Source organism: Tupaia chinensis, unplaced genomic scaffold (genome assembly GCF_000334495.1).
Source record: "Tupaia chinensis unplaced genomic scaffold, TupChi_1.0 Scaffold000573_1, whole genome shotgun sequence".
NCBI lineage: Eukaryota > Metazoa > Chordata > Mammalia > Scandentia > Tupaiidae > Tupaia > Tupaia belangeri.
Window position 1 is genome coordinate 3,649,333 of NW_006160087.1, and position 15,118 is coordinate 3,664,450.

At 57.1% G+C, this 15,118-nt stretch overlaps 1 protein-coding gene across 1 annotated transcript in view; it reads left to right on the top strand.

Moving 5' to 3' along the window:
• The first annotated feature begins 3,208 nt into the window (after positions 1-3,208).
• The window catches only part of NKAIN1 (sodium/potassium transporting ATPase interacting 1), a 22,890-nt gene continuing 10,980 nt past the window's right edge, over positions 3,209-15,118 (top strand). The window contains exon 1 of the mRNA XM_014591421.1: positions 3,209-3,293. Coding sequence (XP_014446907.1) covers positions 3,209-3,293 — 85 coding nt within the window. The remainder of the gene's footprint in view (positions 3,294-15,118) is intronic.

Below are 15,118 nucleotides of genomic sequence, written 5' to 3' on the forward strand. Positions count from 1 at the left end.
CTCCGCATCAACACTTGCTGCTATCTGTCCTTTAGTTTGGATTTATACTTCTGTAATAACTGATGATTTGGGGCATATTCGCATGTGCTCATTACCCAATCATATGTCTTTTTTTTTTTTTTTTTTTTTAAAGATACAGGGACTCTGGAACCAGCAGATGGTGTAATGGTTACATTGCTGGACTCCCACGTAGTTGACTGTGGTCCAAGTCGTGGACCTGGCAACTTGAAACTCATACCAGATGCGTGTGTGCACATGCCCAAAATCCCAAGAGCAGAATGGAGGAGAAGGGATTGCAGCATGACCACCCTCCCAGGGGGTGATTTCTCACTTTCTGTCTCTCTATCTCTCCAGTGAGCATATGTGCCTTATAGCAAAAATCTCTTTTAAAAAAAAAAAGAGGGACCAGCAGTTGGTGTAATGGCTATTACCACTCAAACCACACTCTGTCTCTGTCTTTCTAGAGAGCACATGCGCCCTATAGCAAAAACCTCTCCAAAAAAAAAAAAAGATACAGGGTCTCTCTGTGTTGCCCAGGCTGCATTCAAACTCCTGATTCTCCTGCCTCAGCCTCCCATGTATCTGGGGTTACAGGCATGGACCCCCATGTCTGACTCCTGTCATGTATATTCTTTGGAGAAATTTCTGTGCAAATCCTTTGCCCAATTTTTAATTGGGTTATTTATCTTTTTATTTATTTATTTTTATTTCTTCCCTGAGTGAGAGAGGCAGAGGTAAGACAACTGGGTCTTGACACCGTGTCTACCTACGTCTCAGCCAGACCAGGCCGTGGGCACATAGGCCGTGTGTTCAGGGAGGTCTCTGGATGTGAACCCAGAACCTTTCCATGTGGGTCGCCGTGCTGTGCCATTGTCCAGCCTCCAATTTAGCTTTGTACTGATGAATGGTAAGAGTTTTTAATATAAGGGCCAGCAGGTGACACGGAGGTTAAGGCAACTGGACCCCACGTGGCTGACTGTGTAGTTTGAGTCCCGGACCTGGCAGCTTCAGGGACCTGCCAGGAGTGTGTGCCTGCCCCAAACCCTGAGGAGAATAGAGAGGGGATTTCGGGCAGCCATCCCCCGGGGGTGCTTTCTCACTGTATCTCTCTCTCTGGCACACACTCCCGAAAGCAAAACTAAAATATGCATTTTTTAAAACAGTTTTTAATATGTTCTTGATCCTAAACCCGTAGATGACTTGCAGATGTCTCCCATCTTTAAGTTTATTCATCTCCTGCATGTGAGAGCAAGACAGAGACACACCCTCAGCTGGGACTGCTGCTGCCAACCCAGAGCCTCTGCCCAGGTCGCGGGCGGGTGTGTGCCCACCACTCTCGGGGCGGTCTCAGGACAAACCGAGACCCTGCCCACGTGGCTCACCTCACAGTGTTGCCACTGCACCGCCACGTGGCCCCCTGTTTTCTCCTGATGTGACTGGAAGTGAAACTTCTCTTACTTTGATTTCTGGACTGCTCACTGCTCGTGTCTGGAGATTCAGCCCGTCCCGGTGCCTTGCTGTTGTGCCCGGCAGCCTTTTCGGCCTAACTTAACAGCTGATGGTTTCCTGTGGGTGCGCAGGTTTCCTCTGCGTGAGACCGTGTCGTTTACTCGCAGAGGCCCTGTACTCCTCCTTTCCAGGCTAGAGGCCTCTGCTTGCTTTTTTGCCCAATGGTGCCGGCTGGAGTCTCCCGTGCGGTGTTAAATGGGAGTGGCGAGAGCCCACCTCCACGTCTCCCTGATCTTGGGGGAAAGCTTCAAGTCTTTTCCATGAATGCTGACGCCAGCCCGGAGCCTTTGCAGCTGCCCCTGACCCGGCCGAGAGAGCCCTCCTGTCCCCATCGGCCCGAGAGTGCATGTCACGAGGGGTGTGTCTGCCCCCCTCGCGGTGACTGACACTTGCTGTCTGACCAGGTGAGCTGAGGAGGACTCGGCGTGACTGAGCAAGCGGGCTATCCTGAGACCCTTCCTTCCATGGCTCCAGCCATCCGGGGCCCTGCCTGGGGGCTCGGTCCCTTCCTCCTCTCAGCCTTCCCCTGCCCTGACCCCCAGGCTTGGGTCCTTAGAGACAAGCCTCACTTCAGACGAGGGAGAGGGCTCCGCTGAGACGGGCCGCCCAGCCCAGTGGCCTGTGGTCCTGCGCTCAGCCCCAGGATCGAGACCTGCCCTGCACTGCCCTGCCCTGCACTGCGGTGAGAGGAAGGCTGTGCGTGTTCTTTTAAGATAATGCCGACCCAGGGAGGTGCTGGCCGGGTCCTGCTGTCAGGGCGTGGGTGGGACACGCTGCTCTCCGCGCGTCTCCTCTGGCCCAGGGAGACAGGCCTTCCACTGCGGCGGCTCCCAGGTGGCAGGTCCCTACCGGCCCTAGCCCTCACATGGAAGGCACGGGTAGGGATCACTTCCCGCTTCGCAGATGAGGGCTGAAAGGTGACGGGGTGTCCGCCCGAGATCTCGGTGTCGCGGCTCCTGCAGGCGGAAGGACCGTGTCCAGCGTGCAGGGAACTGGTCGTGTTTCCAGTGTCACAGGCACTGTACAAATTGCACACCCTTGCGCACAGCCCGGCGGGAATGGGACAGGGAGTGGGGCTGCCCCAGGCCAGTACATGCCCACACCACGGAGGGCTCTTCCCGCGAGACAGGGTCCACCCCGGGCTGGAGCCACTCGCACGGATCCTCCGTCCAGCGTCGCCCCAGCCACACAGCAGTCACTGCGGGTTCTGGCCAGGCATCCCTCAAGCTGCTGCAGAGAGGGCCGGTCCAACTCCTTCTTGTCAGGGGCCCAGAACACCCGGGGTTGCGAGGAGGGCTGTGAAGTGAGCTTGCGCCAGGTTGCAGGGGAGGATGGCGGAGAGGCTGGTGGGGAGCGCTGTGATGGGCCGGCGGGCAGCTGCTTCTGCTCACACAGGAGGGTGGGCAGACGGAGTGGCATGGGCCGCCTGAGTGCCAGCTTGGATGCCCCTCACCCAGGCCGTGCCACGCGCTCCTCTTTGCACCCTCTTTGGCTCTTGCTGCCATGGCCCACGGCGATGCCATGTCTCCGAGCCATTCAGGCCTTTTCTGCAGGTCTGTGAAGGCAGCCAGGGCATGGTCTGGGAGCGGTCAGGGAGCGGGAGCAGTCAGGAAACGCGTCTGTCAGCACGCTCTCCGAGGGGTCTGGGTCATGCCACGAGGAGGCCACTTTGAGCAGTGCTCTGGACAGCCGTAGACCCATGCCGTCTGGTGGGGGCAGGAACACCAGCATCCTGAACATCCGGACTCTTCCCCAGGACTGGGAGCTCATCGGGGAGCCCTGCGGTGAGTGAGCTGCACCTGCGCCTGAGGCTCCCAGGGGCCCCCACATAGGCCTGCGGGCACAGACACCCCAAATTCCAAGAGGACAATGGAGGAGAAGGGGTTGCGTATGGTCTTCACCCTGCAGGTGCTTCCCAGGCCTCAGAGGGTCATGTGGTCCTGTCTGTTTCAGAACATGAGTCCTCTGAGCCTGGGACCAGGCCTGGAGTCTGCATAGCAGGGGCAGCGATGGCCGCGAACTCAGGAGGCCGCCTACTCCGGGAACAGGGAAAGGGCTGCAGGAGGACTCTGGGTTGTGTCTTTTTTAACACGTTTGCCAGAGGAGCCAGCAGGTGGCATGGTGGTTGAGGTGCTAGACTCCCAGGTGGCCAGCTGCAGTTCGAGTCCCAGACCGGACGACTTGTGTTCTGTCTCTCTCTGGTGACTGTGCATGCTCTGCAGCAAAATTAACAATAATAATAATGATAAATAAAATTAAACAAAAAGCAGTTTTCCAGGGGGCGTTGTACTCATGGCAGCTAGGGAGTGAGAGCACCCTGGGGCATGGCCATGTAGAAATCACGTCTCCTCGTCTTCCTCCTGCTGGGGTGCTGGGCACACACGCACATGTGCTACGTGTGTTTCTCAAGCCACCGGCCATGTGGGGTCCAGCCTCCTTAGCCATCCCGCCACAGGCTGGCCCTGCAGCAACAATGAAAGTCGCCTCCAGAGGAAAGCAGGCTGGAGCGGCCCCGCATGGCTGTGTGGCCGGGGCAGAGGGGCCATGGGCGAACGGGCCTCGGGGAAGACGAAGGGGTGCCATTTACCGGCGCTGCTTCTGTGCAGGCATCACGCTCTGCGTTCTCTGATGTCGCAGCCATGCCCAGCGGCAGGTCTCATTCTTCCCCTTTCAGGGACGAGGGACCCGGGCATGGGGTTGGACCTCCAGCAGAGGTCACATGACCAGTAATGATGGTGCCAGGACTCGAACGCGGCTCATCTCAGCCCTTCGGTAGCACAGCAGATCCAGCAGGAGGGTTTCTGGCCCCAGCAGCCACCTGAAGGCTGGAAGAGCTGACGAGGAAAGCTGTGGTGGCAGCAGGTGGTGGCAGGGGCTTTGGTGCCCGGGGTCTCTCTGGGAGCCTGCACTGCTCCACCTGCTGTGGGCCTGTTACTCCCCGCCCCTGAGCCTCAGTCTCCATGTCTGCAGAGTGACTCAGGAGTGGAGAGGAGGGCATGAAGTTTACATAAAGCCCCGGTGCGTGGGGCTCGGGGCACGGTCTGGCGGGCGGGCAGTGGCTGTCAGTCCTGCTGCCTCCTCTGGTTTTTGTGCTGTTGGACGTGAGGTTGGTCCTCTGCCCTCACAGATGGGAGCGCCCGGCGTTGGGCAGGGGCTGTGCCTCAGTGTGCCAGTGCAGGTCTGACCCAGGGTCAGTGTCTCGAGGGCTCCTGGGCCGCTCGCCTGAGGACAAGAGTGGAGTGGGCCAGGCAGCTGCAGGGCTGGCTGGAGCTGGATGGGAAAAGGCCGCCAGGCCTCAGAGGGTCATGTGGTCCTGTCTGTTTCAGAACATGAGTCCTCTGAGCCTGGGACCAGGCTGGAGTCTGCATAGCAGGGGCAGCGATGGCCGCGAACTCAGCAGAGTCAGTGTCTCACGACACCTCCTCACTGGGGGAGCCTCACGCCAGCCCCAGGAAATGGGGACTGTCACATCATCCCCGTTTTACAGATGGAGAAATCAAAGAGCAGAGAGGTTAAGTGACTTGCAGGGTCACACAGCTAATCGGTGTTAAAGGTAGGACTCAGGCCCAGGTGGTGCAGCCCCCAGGCCCGCCTTTAGCCTCTTACTGTTCAGCTTCTCAGGGAACAAGGAGCAAGACCCTGACCTGGGTATAGAGCCAAGGATTGAACAATGACCCTCACAGTGGCATGCGAGCACAGCTTCACAGTTTGCAGGAGTCTGGTCTATAGGCGGGCTGCCTGGCCCTCAGCTCCTCTGGAGGAAGGCAGGACAGTATTATATTCGCCTCTCGCTGTCAGTGAGAGATGAAGGTCCACTCTGAGCCGCCGTCCGCCGTGGAGCAGGGGTGGGCCAGCGCACGCAGTGCTGGGCAGCATGAGGGACCCCCGTCATGCTCACGGGCGCCCAGGGTGCTGGGAGCTAGGGCGCTGGAGAAACAGGGTCACGGCATTACGAGGCCCCGTCCAGGGCCCTCCTCTCTGTCTCTGATGCACACAGAGACTATCGTAAAACAGAAAAGAAGGGGCCGGCAGGTGGTGTGGGGCTTAAGGTGCTGGACTCCCACACCGCCGATGTGGTTTGAGTCCCAGACCTGGCCGCTTGCTTTCTCGCTTTCTCCCTCTCTCTCTCATGTATGTGCCCTATAGCAAATTTAATAATAATAATAATAAGGACCAGCAGATGGCATAATGTTTATGTTGCTGGACTCCCACAGTCGGCCACGGTTCGAGTCCTGGACCTGGCACTTTAAAATTGTGGGAGTGTCCAGTGTCTTAACCACCATGCCACCTGCTGGTCCCATGCCCGGGATATTTTTCAAGGGTCTGGGACTCGAACCATGCAGCTGACCATGTGGGATCCAGCTACATTAACTATCATACCAGTGGTTGCCCCCATCCTGCTTCTTGAGTTGTTTTGTTCTATCAAAAATATTTACTAGGGTCCAGCAGGTGGCATGGTGGTTAAGACACTGAACTCCCCACATGGCTGAACTTGGTTTGAGTCCTTGACCTGGTGGCTTGCTTTCTCACCTTCTCTCTCTCTGTTTCTCTCTGGTGACTGTGTGTGCCTTATAGAAAATTTAAAAGTAGGGAACCAGCAGTTAGCGTAATGGCTATATCACTGGACTCCCACATAGTCGACCGCGTTTCGTGTCCCGGACCCGGTGGCTTAAAACTCACGCCGGGTGCATTTGCGTGCGTGCCTAAGATCCCCAGAGGAGAATGGGGGAGAAGAGATTGCAGCGTGGCCATCCCCCCCGGGGGTGATTTCTCACTTTCTGTCTCTCTGTTTCTCTCTAGCAAGTGCACGCACCCTAATGCGAAAATCTCTCAAAAAAAAAAAAAAAAAGAAAATTTAAAAGTAGTAATAATATATAATATAAAATAAATAACTCTTTTTAAAAAAAGAAAGAAATTAAGATCAAGAGATGGGATGTCGACACCATAACTGACTGAACGCTTGAACCGCGGAGTCCTTTCCTTGCCCTCGCTCTTGACCCCCTCATGCAGGTCACAGATGAGGAGGCAGGTGTCACTCTCCCCAAGGCCCCTGAGGGGAGGAGGCGGGGGCAGGCTGCCTGACCACGGAGCTGAGCTGGTAACCGCAGCCTGGCCTCCGCCTGGCCTCCGCAGGGCTCCAGATCAGCTGACTGGGTGGTCTTGTTCTGGGCCCCGCCCATCCTCCTAGCCCCGCCTACACTCCCAGCCCCGCCTCCCTTACCGCTCGCAGAAGGTGCTTTGGCCGAGTTTTTGGGTTAATTACATGGCACCATTCCGTTTATCCGTGCGTTCCGCCTGCAGCCGCCCCCGGGAGACCCTGGCGTGGCTGGGTGCCGTCTCCCTCCACCTGTCTCCAGTGCTTCTCTTCCAAGGGGCCTTCTTCCCAGGCCTTTGTCCGCTCCAGAGCCTGCTTGGGTCCCGGCAGCTGAAAGGTGGGGTGGGGCGCCCCAGTAGCTAGGACATAGGCAGTGGCAGAGTGGGCACGGCCCTGACGATGGGGGTGCTGGGAGACCGGGGTCCTGCCCGCAGTTTGCCAAGGAAGGCCTCCGTCCCTCCGCGAGGCTGCCCGTTCCAGCCCAAGGGCACGGAGCGCACGGCGCCCAGCGTCCCTGTTCCTCCCTAGGGACCGGACGCGTCTCTTTCTACACTGCGCCCTCGCTCTATCTGGGGCCACCCCGTGCCCCCGTGTCGTCCATAGTCCATAGTCTCCTACCAGTCGCATGGCTAGCTTGTCCCAGATTGCCTGGGACTTTTGGGGTTTGTTCCTGAAAGTGCCGATCCCCCAGGAAACCGCATGGTTCCTTCAAGTCAGGCTGCTTGGTCCACTACCCGCAGCTTGGGGTTTTCGCATGCACTCGTCCCCCTGTTTCTTCTCTTACTGTATCCTTGTGTTTCCTTATGGAAGTACTCGTCCTTTGCCGGTTAAAAACCCTACAGAAACGTACCCGATTAATCTCCAGGACCCCTCCCCGCACCTGGCACAGCTGACGCTACACCTCACTGCTGTTCCTCATGCGTAGATAGGGTTCCCTCGCCCGCTGTCCCCGCTGTCCCCGCTGTCCCCACCGGCTGGGACCTCTGTCCCCCCACCAAGGGGCTGCTGCCGGCCGGAGGTACCACAGCTGAGTCCTCTCTCGAGGGGCATCGTTTCTGGGGTCTCGTTATTCTTGTCAACTCGGAGCTCCAGGGAAGTGCGCCTCTCTGTAGAACCTGCTGACCCTCAGGCAGTCCCAGGGTTTCTCACTGCCGTCTTATTTTTATAATGATAGTTACCATTTATGGAATTGTTGTGCCAGACTCTTGACACCCGTTATCTCATTTTTTTAAAGAATTACTTATTGGGACCAGCAGTTAGCGTAATGGCTATATTGCTGGCTATCTCCCATGTAGCCGACTGTGGTTCAAGTCCTGGACCCAGTGGTTTAAACTCACACTGGGCACGTATACGTGCGTGCCCAAGATCCCGAGAGGACAATGGAGGAGAAGGGATTGCGGTGTGTCCAACCCCCCTTGGGAGTGATTTCTCGCTTTCTGTCTTTCTGCCTCTCTCTGTCTTTCTGGCGAGCACACGCACCCTATAGCAAAACCCTCTCCAAAAAAAGAGAATTATTTATTTTTATTTACTACTATTATTATTATTTTAATTTGCTGTGTGGCACGTGCACTCACCAGAGAGAGAAAGAAAGTGAGAAAGCAAGCCGCAGGTCCAGGACTTGAACTGTGGTCAGCCATGTGCGAGTCTAGTGCCTTGGCCGCCATGCCTCCTGCTGGCTCTACCTACTACCTCATTTAATTTCACAGCTGCTGAAGTGTGGAGACCATCGCTATCCCCGTTTTGCAGATGGAGAGCTAAGGATAAACCCAAGGTCACAAGGTGGCTGAGTGGCAGGGCGGGGTCTAACCCAGCGCACCTGACCTAGTGCGCATGGCTGCTCGCTCGAGTGTGGCCCACTCCTGGGGCAGGGAGCTGGCGGCCAGGCCAGGCAGATGTCCTTTCTGTCCCTGTGCTGCGCCCCGACGGGCAGAGCCTAGAGGAGGCGTTGAAGGAAGGTCAAAGGTGCAAGGCTGTAGTAGCTTCCAGTTTCGAATCCACTTTCTGCCATCACCCACAAATCAGGCAGGGGAAGACGGGAGGAGGCTTCACGCACAGCTCGGGGTGGCCGGCCGGGCCTCTCAGTCCTCAGCACCTGTCAGCTGCAGGGAAGGGGGGTCACACAGCCACTGCCTGCCTGTGCATCTGCCCTGCCCCCGCTGCTGCGGGCTTGAACCAGATGGCCTAGGAGGAGCCGTCCCATGGGAAGGAGGGACTTGTGGGTTTTAAGACTTCCTCTGGCGGTGCTGCACCCTCGCAGCGGGCCCAGGGTTTGGGCAAATCAGTGTAGATCTGTGCCAGTTAGACCATTCTTGGCACATCGCTAAGGGAGCTGCCAGCCCAGAGGTGGGCTACGACAGCTGCCCAGAAGGGGTCCGTGGAGCGCCCCGCAAGGGGAGGGGTGGGATGGTCAGGAGATGAGCTGGTGGGGTTGCCGTGGAGACAGGCCTGGCCCCTGCAGCTGCCTTCTGCGAGGACAGGGCTGGCCCACCAGCCCTCTGAGGCAGTCCCGGACTTCCCTGGCCTCCCCGGCAGCTCCAAGCTGGTCTCCCAGGGCTAATTATGTGGACGGTAGTGGCCAGCTGCTCCCTGGCCTTCCAGGCCCACTGAGGCAGAAGGCTGGCCCAGCAGAGGAGCATGAGGCCGGACAGATGGCAGTCTGGAGCTTGGGGGCAGAGGACCTGTCCCGAGGAGCAGGGCTGGGAGGGACCAGATCCCACACGCTGGCCTGGCAAGGCCCAGCCTAGGCTCCTGCCTGTCCCCTCCTGTCCCTGTGGGCAAGCCCCTGCATGTACTCACGCAGTTTCTCAAGTACAAGTGGGAGGAGGAGCCAACTGGCGGCTTGGTGGTTAAGGCGGCCGGATCCCACATGACCGAAAGTAGTTCAAGTCCCGGACCCAGTGACTTGAAAAGCATGTCAGGCTCCTGTGAATGCACGCATGCGTGCCCAAAATCCTGGCAGGAGGAGCAGGGATTGCGGCATGACCATGCCGCGTGAGAGATGCGTCCTCTCTTTAGATGCGTCCTCTCTTTCCCGCCTTCTCCCTCCGTCGACCTCCTGCAGGCACATTCGCCTTCTAGCAGATTAAAAACCTTAGTGAAGGGGCCAGCAGGTGGCCTGGTGGTTAAAAGCATTGGACTCCCACTTGGCCCACCGTGGCTTGAGCTCTGGACCTGGTGCTTCGCTTTGTCACTCTCCTTTTCTCTGTCTCTCTGTCTCTATCATCAAATTAAAAATAATAACAAATGGAATTAAATACATAAATTTTTTAAAAAACTAAGTAAATAAATTTAAAATGGGCACGGAATTAGGAGGTAAAGTTTATTAATCTCCTAGGAGATTTTTCTTTTTTTTTAAAGAGATTTTTGGGCCAGCAGATAGTGTGGTGGTTAAAGGCATTGGACTCCCATGAGGCCAACTGCTGTTTGAGTCCCAGACCTGGTAGCTTAATTCTGACCATGGTTCAAGTCCTGAAACTGGTGGCTTGCTATCTCACTCCCCCCATCCCCTCTCTGTGTCTCTCTCTAGTCAAATTAAAATAAATAAATGGATAAATAAAATTAAATAAAATAATTCTTTAAAAAATAAGTAGATAGGGAACCAGCAATTAGCATAATGGCTATGTCACTGGACTCCCACGTGGTCGACCGCGGTTCGCGTCCTGGACCTGGTGGCTTAAAACTCACGCCGGGCGCATGTGCGTGCGTGCCCAAGATCCCGAGAGGAGAATGGAGGAGAAGGGATTGTGGCGTGACCATCCCCCACGGGGGGTGATTTCTCGCTTTCTGTCTCTATGTCTCTCTCTCTCTCTGTCTGGCAAGCGCACGCGCCCTATAGTGAAAATCTCTCAAAAAAAAAAAAAACAGTAGATAAATAAAGTTAAATAAAATCATTCTTTTTCAAAAAGAGAGGTTTTCACTATAGGGCACATGCACTTGCCAGAGAGACAGAGACAGAAAGCAAGAACCCTCCCCCCCCCCAAGGGGCTGACCACACCGCAATCCCTTCTCCTCTAGGGATTTTGGGTGGATGCTCACACACACTCATGCCCAGTGTAAATTTTAGGCTGCTGGGGTCCAGGATTAGAACCACAGTCGACAACGTGGGAGTGTAATGATATAACCATTATGCCATCTGCTCATCCCGAGATTTTTCTTTTTCTTTTTTGAAGGTTTTTGCCTTAGGACATGTATACTTGCTGGAGAGAGACAGAGACAGTGAGAAGGAAAGTGAGAAATCACCCCAGGGGGGATGGCCACACAGCAATCTCCTCCCCTCCATTCTCCTCCTGGGATCTTGGGCACGCACGCACACGCGCCCAGCGTGATTTTGAAACCACCAGGTCGGGTCGGAGACTCAGAACCGCGGTCGGCCATGTGGGAGCCCAGCAATGTAACCGCAGCATCTGCTGGGTCTCCGAGGAGCTTTTTCTTGTTTCCTAAGGGGAGAGAACATCCTCTCTCCTCTCTTCCTGTCTCTGTCTCTGGGCCAGGACACTGCTGCCTGTACAGAGGAGGGAGAGGGTGGGGCCAGTGCCCCAGGAGGATAAGAACGGGTTTACCGTCTCCACCTCGGAGCTCCCAGGAGAGTCCCCAGGACTCAGCACACAGAAGCCCCGAGCAGCTGTGGGCTTTTGCGGGGAAGGGACAGGAGGTGCTCAGGCCGCGTCTGGCCCAGGAGGAGGGGACAAATGTGAGCTGTCTTTCCCGACCCTGGGGAGTTGGGCAGTGGCTCAGGAGAGGCCCTTCAGTGCAGGGGAAAGAGAGATGGCTGGTGGGCAGAAGAGCATGGGCATGGAGGATCTGAGGCCAGGACCCGGATCTGAGCTCTCACTTCCCGTCGGAGTGACTTCAGGGATGGTGACTGTCCCTGTCAAAGCCACACTCGGGCTGCGGGCTGCGGGGAGTGTTTCTCCTGGCTGCAGAACCCAGAGGGGAGGTGGCGGATCTGGGCACGGTGAGGCTGAGGACGCAGAGTTGCGAAGATCCAGGCAGACCCTGGCAACCAGCCGCACCAGGGGCTGGTAATCGGCCTGCAGGTCACAGGGCTCCAAGGCCAGCCCTTGGGCAGGCAGCAAACTGCAGCAGAGCCAAGCCCTGGTGGCCGTTTGGAGCCACAGGGGCCCCCACTGAGAATGCTAAGGCCCAGGACAGGCCTGCCCAGGGCAGTACAGCACACCCGCATCACAGGGACCCCACATCCTCCAGACCACTCTGCAGCCCCTGCCTGTCATCCTAGCCATGCATCCAACTTTCAAAACATTTTTTAACTTAAAAAAATTACTTTAATTTAATTTGATTTATTCATTCATTTGTTTTTTATTTGACTCTGAGAATGCTAAGGCCCAGGACAGGCCTGCCCAGGGCAGTACAGCACACCCGCATCACAGGGACCCCACATCCTCCAGACCACTCTGCAGCCCCTGCCTGTCATCCTAGCCATGCATCCAACTTTCAAAACATTTTTTAACTTAAAAAAATTACTTTAATTTAATTTGATTTATTCATTCATTTGTTTTTTATTAGACTAGAGATACACAGAGAGAGAGAGAGAGAGAGAGAAAGTGAGAAACCAAGTCACCAGGTCTGGGACTGAAATCATGACCAATCATGTGGGAGTTTCCAGCACCTTAATTACCACGCCACCTGCTGGTCCCCTTAACTTATTTTTTTTTTGTTGTTCTTTTGAGGGATTCTTGCTATAGGCGTGTGCACTCACCAAAGACAGAAAGCGAGAGATTGTCCCGGGGGGTGCCACACCACAATTCCTGCGCCTCTGTTCTCTCAGGACTTGGGCATGCACACACAAGCACCTGGCATGAATTTTAAGCCACCAGGTCCAGGACTCAAACCGTGTTGGAGTACGTGGGAGTCCAGCCATGTAACCATTACGCCATCTGCTGGTCCCAACTTTTTAAAAAATATGACTTTGTTGTATAAAGTCTCAGAAATAGAAAAGTCTGGCTATGTAGAAGTACAGCCTCCCACCTCCCATCACACTTAGAACCTGCCCGCGCCGTTCCCCGTTTCCCCACGATAGGGTCATACTCTGCCTCCTCTGCGGACAGCCTTGGCCATTTCCAGTGGGGTCCGGGCTGGGACAGGGGGGCAGAGGGGCCATGGAAGCCCTGGAAGAAAGGAAGTGCGTGTGTGTGTGTGCACGTGCGTGTGTGTGTGTCCGAGTGAGAGAGGCATGTTGGGGGCGGGGAGGAGTTTCCCCAGGTCTGTGCCCCGTGGAGGGACCCTGGCAGAGAACCTGGGGCCTGTCGGTGGGCGTGGGCTCCCCGGCAGCTCGCTCACGGTGATGTGCCCTCACCCCGGGGCCTGGCTTGTCACAGGGGAATCTTTGCTCCATGAATTGAGTCCCTGTGGGCTCCCCTCCCCTTTCCTTGACGAAGAGCGCCTGTCCCCCGGCATGACTGCCCTCTCCCTCTCTTGCTGGGTGTTTGTTTCAGGCCATGTTCAGTGGCACTGACCCAGCGGCCCCGCAGAGGCGGGCAGAGCCGGGACGGGGCCGCCTGTGCTGTCAGTTTGCTGGGCTCCCTAATGAGGGGGCTGGACAGCGTCCCCAGGGCTCCCCCGCTCGGCAGACCAGTCCCGTCCCACCCCTCATTTCATGGATGAGAGGCCGAGTCCAGTTTAATTTTGTCAACTGCCTCAGAAACCCACTGGGAAGGGGGCTGAGTGGGGGTGCTGCGGAGGCTGCCGCTGGGCCTGGCGGCCAGCACCTGGCAGTCTAGTCCTCAGGGCTTTACCGGAGAGGGGCTGGACTTGCTGAAGTCACAGTGAGTTACAGGAGCTGGGCTGGGACTCAGATCTGCCCCCCGCGTGCCCCCACCCCGTGAGAAGCCTTGCCCCTCAGTGAACGGAAGGCAGCAAGTGACACAGCTGGGCTGGGCCAGACCCGTCCTCCAGGGGTCAGGGGCTCCCCTCCTTCCCAGACAGCCCGGCTGCTGTGTCCAGGCCTCGCTGATACGGCTGCGATTCTGGCCAGGAAGGTGGTTGACTTGCAGACTTGGCTGGTACGGGCGTGGCACAAGGGGCTTCTCCCTGCCCTCTCCCCAGCCAGCTTCCTGGGGAGGGGGCCTCTGCATCATGCATTCCTCTGCCCTGAGCCCCCCCTATCTGGGGTTGGCGTCTAGACAGCCTGGAGCACCCTACTGAGAACAGAGGCAGCCCTGGCTGGGGCAGAAGGTTCCCATGGCAACCGCATCCCCCTTGGCTTTCAGCTACTGATAAATAAATAATTAGGGATGGGGGTGGGGAGCCTGGGGAAGCTTCACTCTGGAGAGGGGTCGGGTTAGACACAGCGGGCTGGGGGAGGGGCTGGCTTTGCCAGGTGAGAGCAGGTGCGTGAAGGACCAGAGGCCTGGACCTGACCGACGACGCGGCACGGCAGAGCAAGCAGGCTGGGCCAGCCCTGAAGTCCAGGTTCCCAGGCCCCGAACACTGGAGACCAGGTCTGGGTTATACGGGGTGCAGGCTGACCTGGGCGGGCAGTGCCGAAGCTTGGGTGGACACGCCTTTCTTGGGACAACTGCAGCATTTCGGACAGGTGGGCGTGGCCCCAGGGGGCTCAAATTGTTTTAACTAGCAGAGGGTGCACACGCACCGGAGAAACAGAGGAAGACACCGCCAGCACTTCATTTCTCCACCCTGTTGAAATTCGAGCACGCACGGACACGCCTTCAGTGTATTTTTCATACCTCTGGAGCTGGGATTTGAACCCCAGGCAGTACGCTCCATCCCCTACTATTCTGACTGCCTGGATGAGCCTCACCAGGATGGGGGGCAGTGGCCGGGAGGTGGGGAGTTAGTTTAGATGGAAACAGCGGAACTCACAACCAAAATCCACACCCAGCAGGAGCAGCAGGGTGACTCTCTGAGGACATTAAGCCGGTGGGGGAGTCTGGGGGGTCTGGGGGGGTCTGGGGGGTGCGGTGCTGATTTTAAATAACCCTGACTCTGGCAAGGAGGGTACTGTGAACTTCCTTGCCCTTTTGTGGGCAAAGAAACAAGCACAGCGAGGTTGGCGACTGGCCAGGACCTGTGGTGACCAGTGGCTCGGGGACCCTAACCCAGCGTCTTAACCTCCGTGCCTGGCTGGCCCAGTCTTTTCCTTTCGTTTCGTTTTGATTTGTCTAATTCCAAAGGCTGGCCCTCCATGAGGAGCCAGCGGGGTCCTAGGTAGGGAGATATCAGGCGTGCCAGAGAGGAGGGTCAGCGGGTGGGCCCCTGCACAGGCAGGTGGAGGGCCGGCCTTGGTGGAGCAGCAGGTGGGACAGGGCGGTGGGCAACCGCAGGGCTGAGGACAAGGGAAGGCCCCCATTGCCATGGCAGGGGGAGGCGGCAGAGGGCCTCCCTGAGCTGGGCCTTGCTCAGCCGGCCGGCGTGGAGGGTGTGGAGATGTGAAGCTGGCGCCCCTGCAGCCCGAGGGCTGGCTCCGCACCAGGTCACCATCCCACAGGGCTTGGCTGTACTCTGGTGCAGACCCCACTCACTCGGGGGCCATCCAGG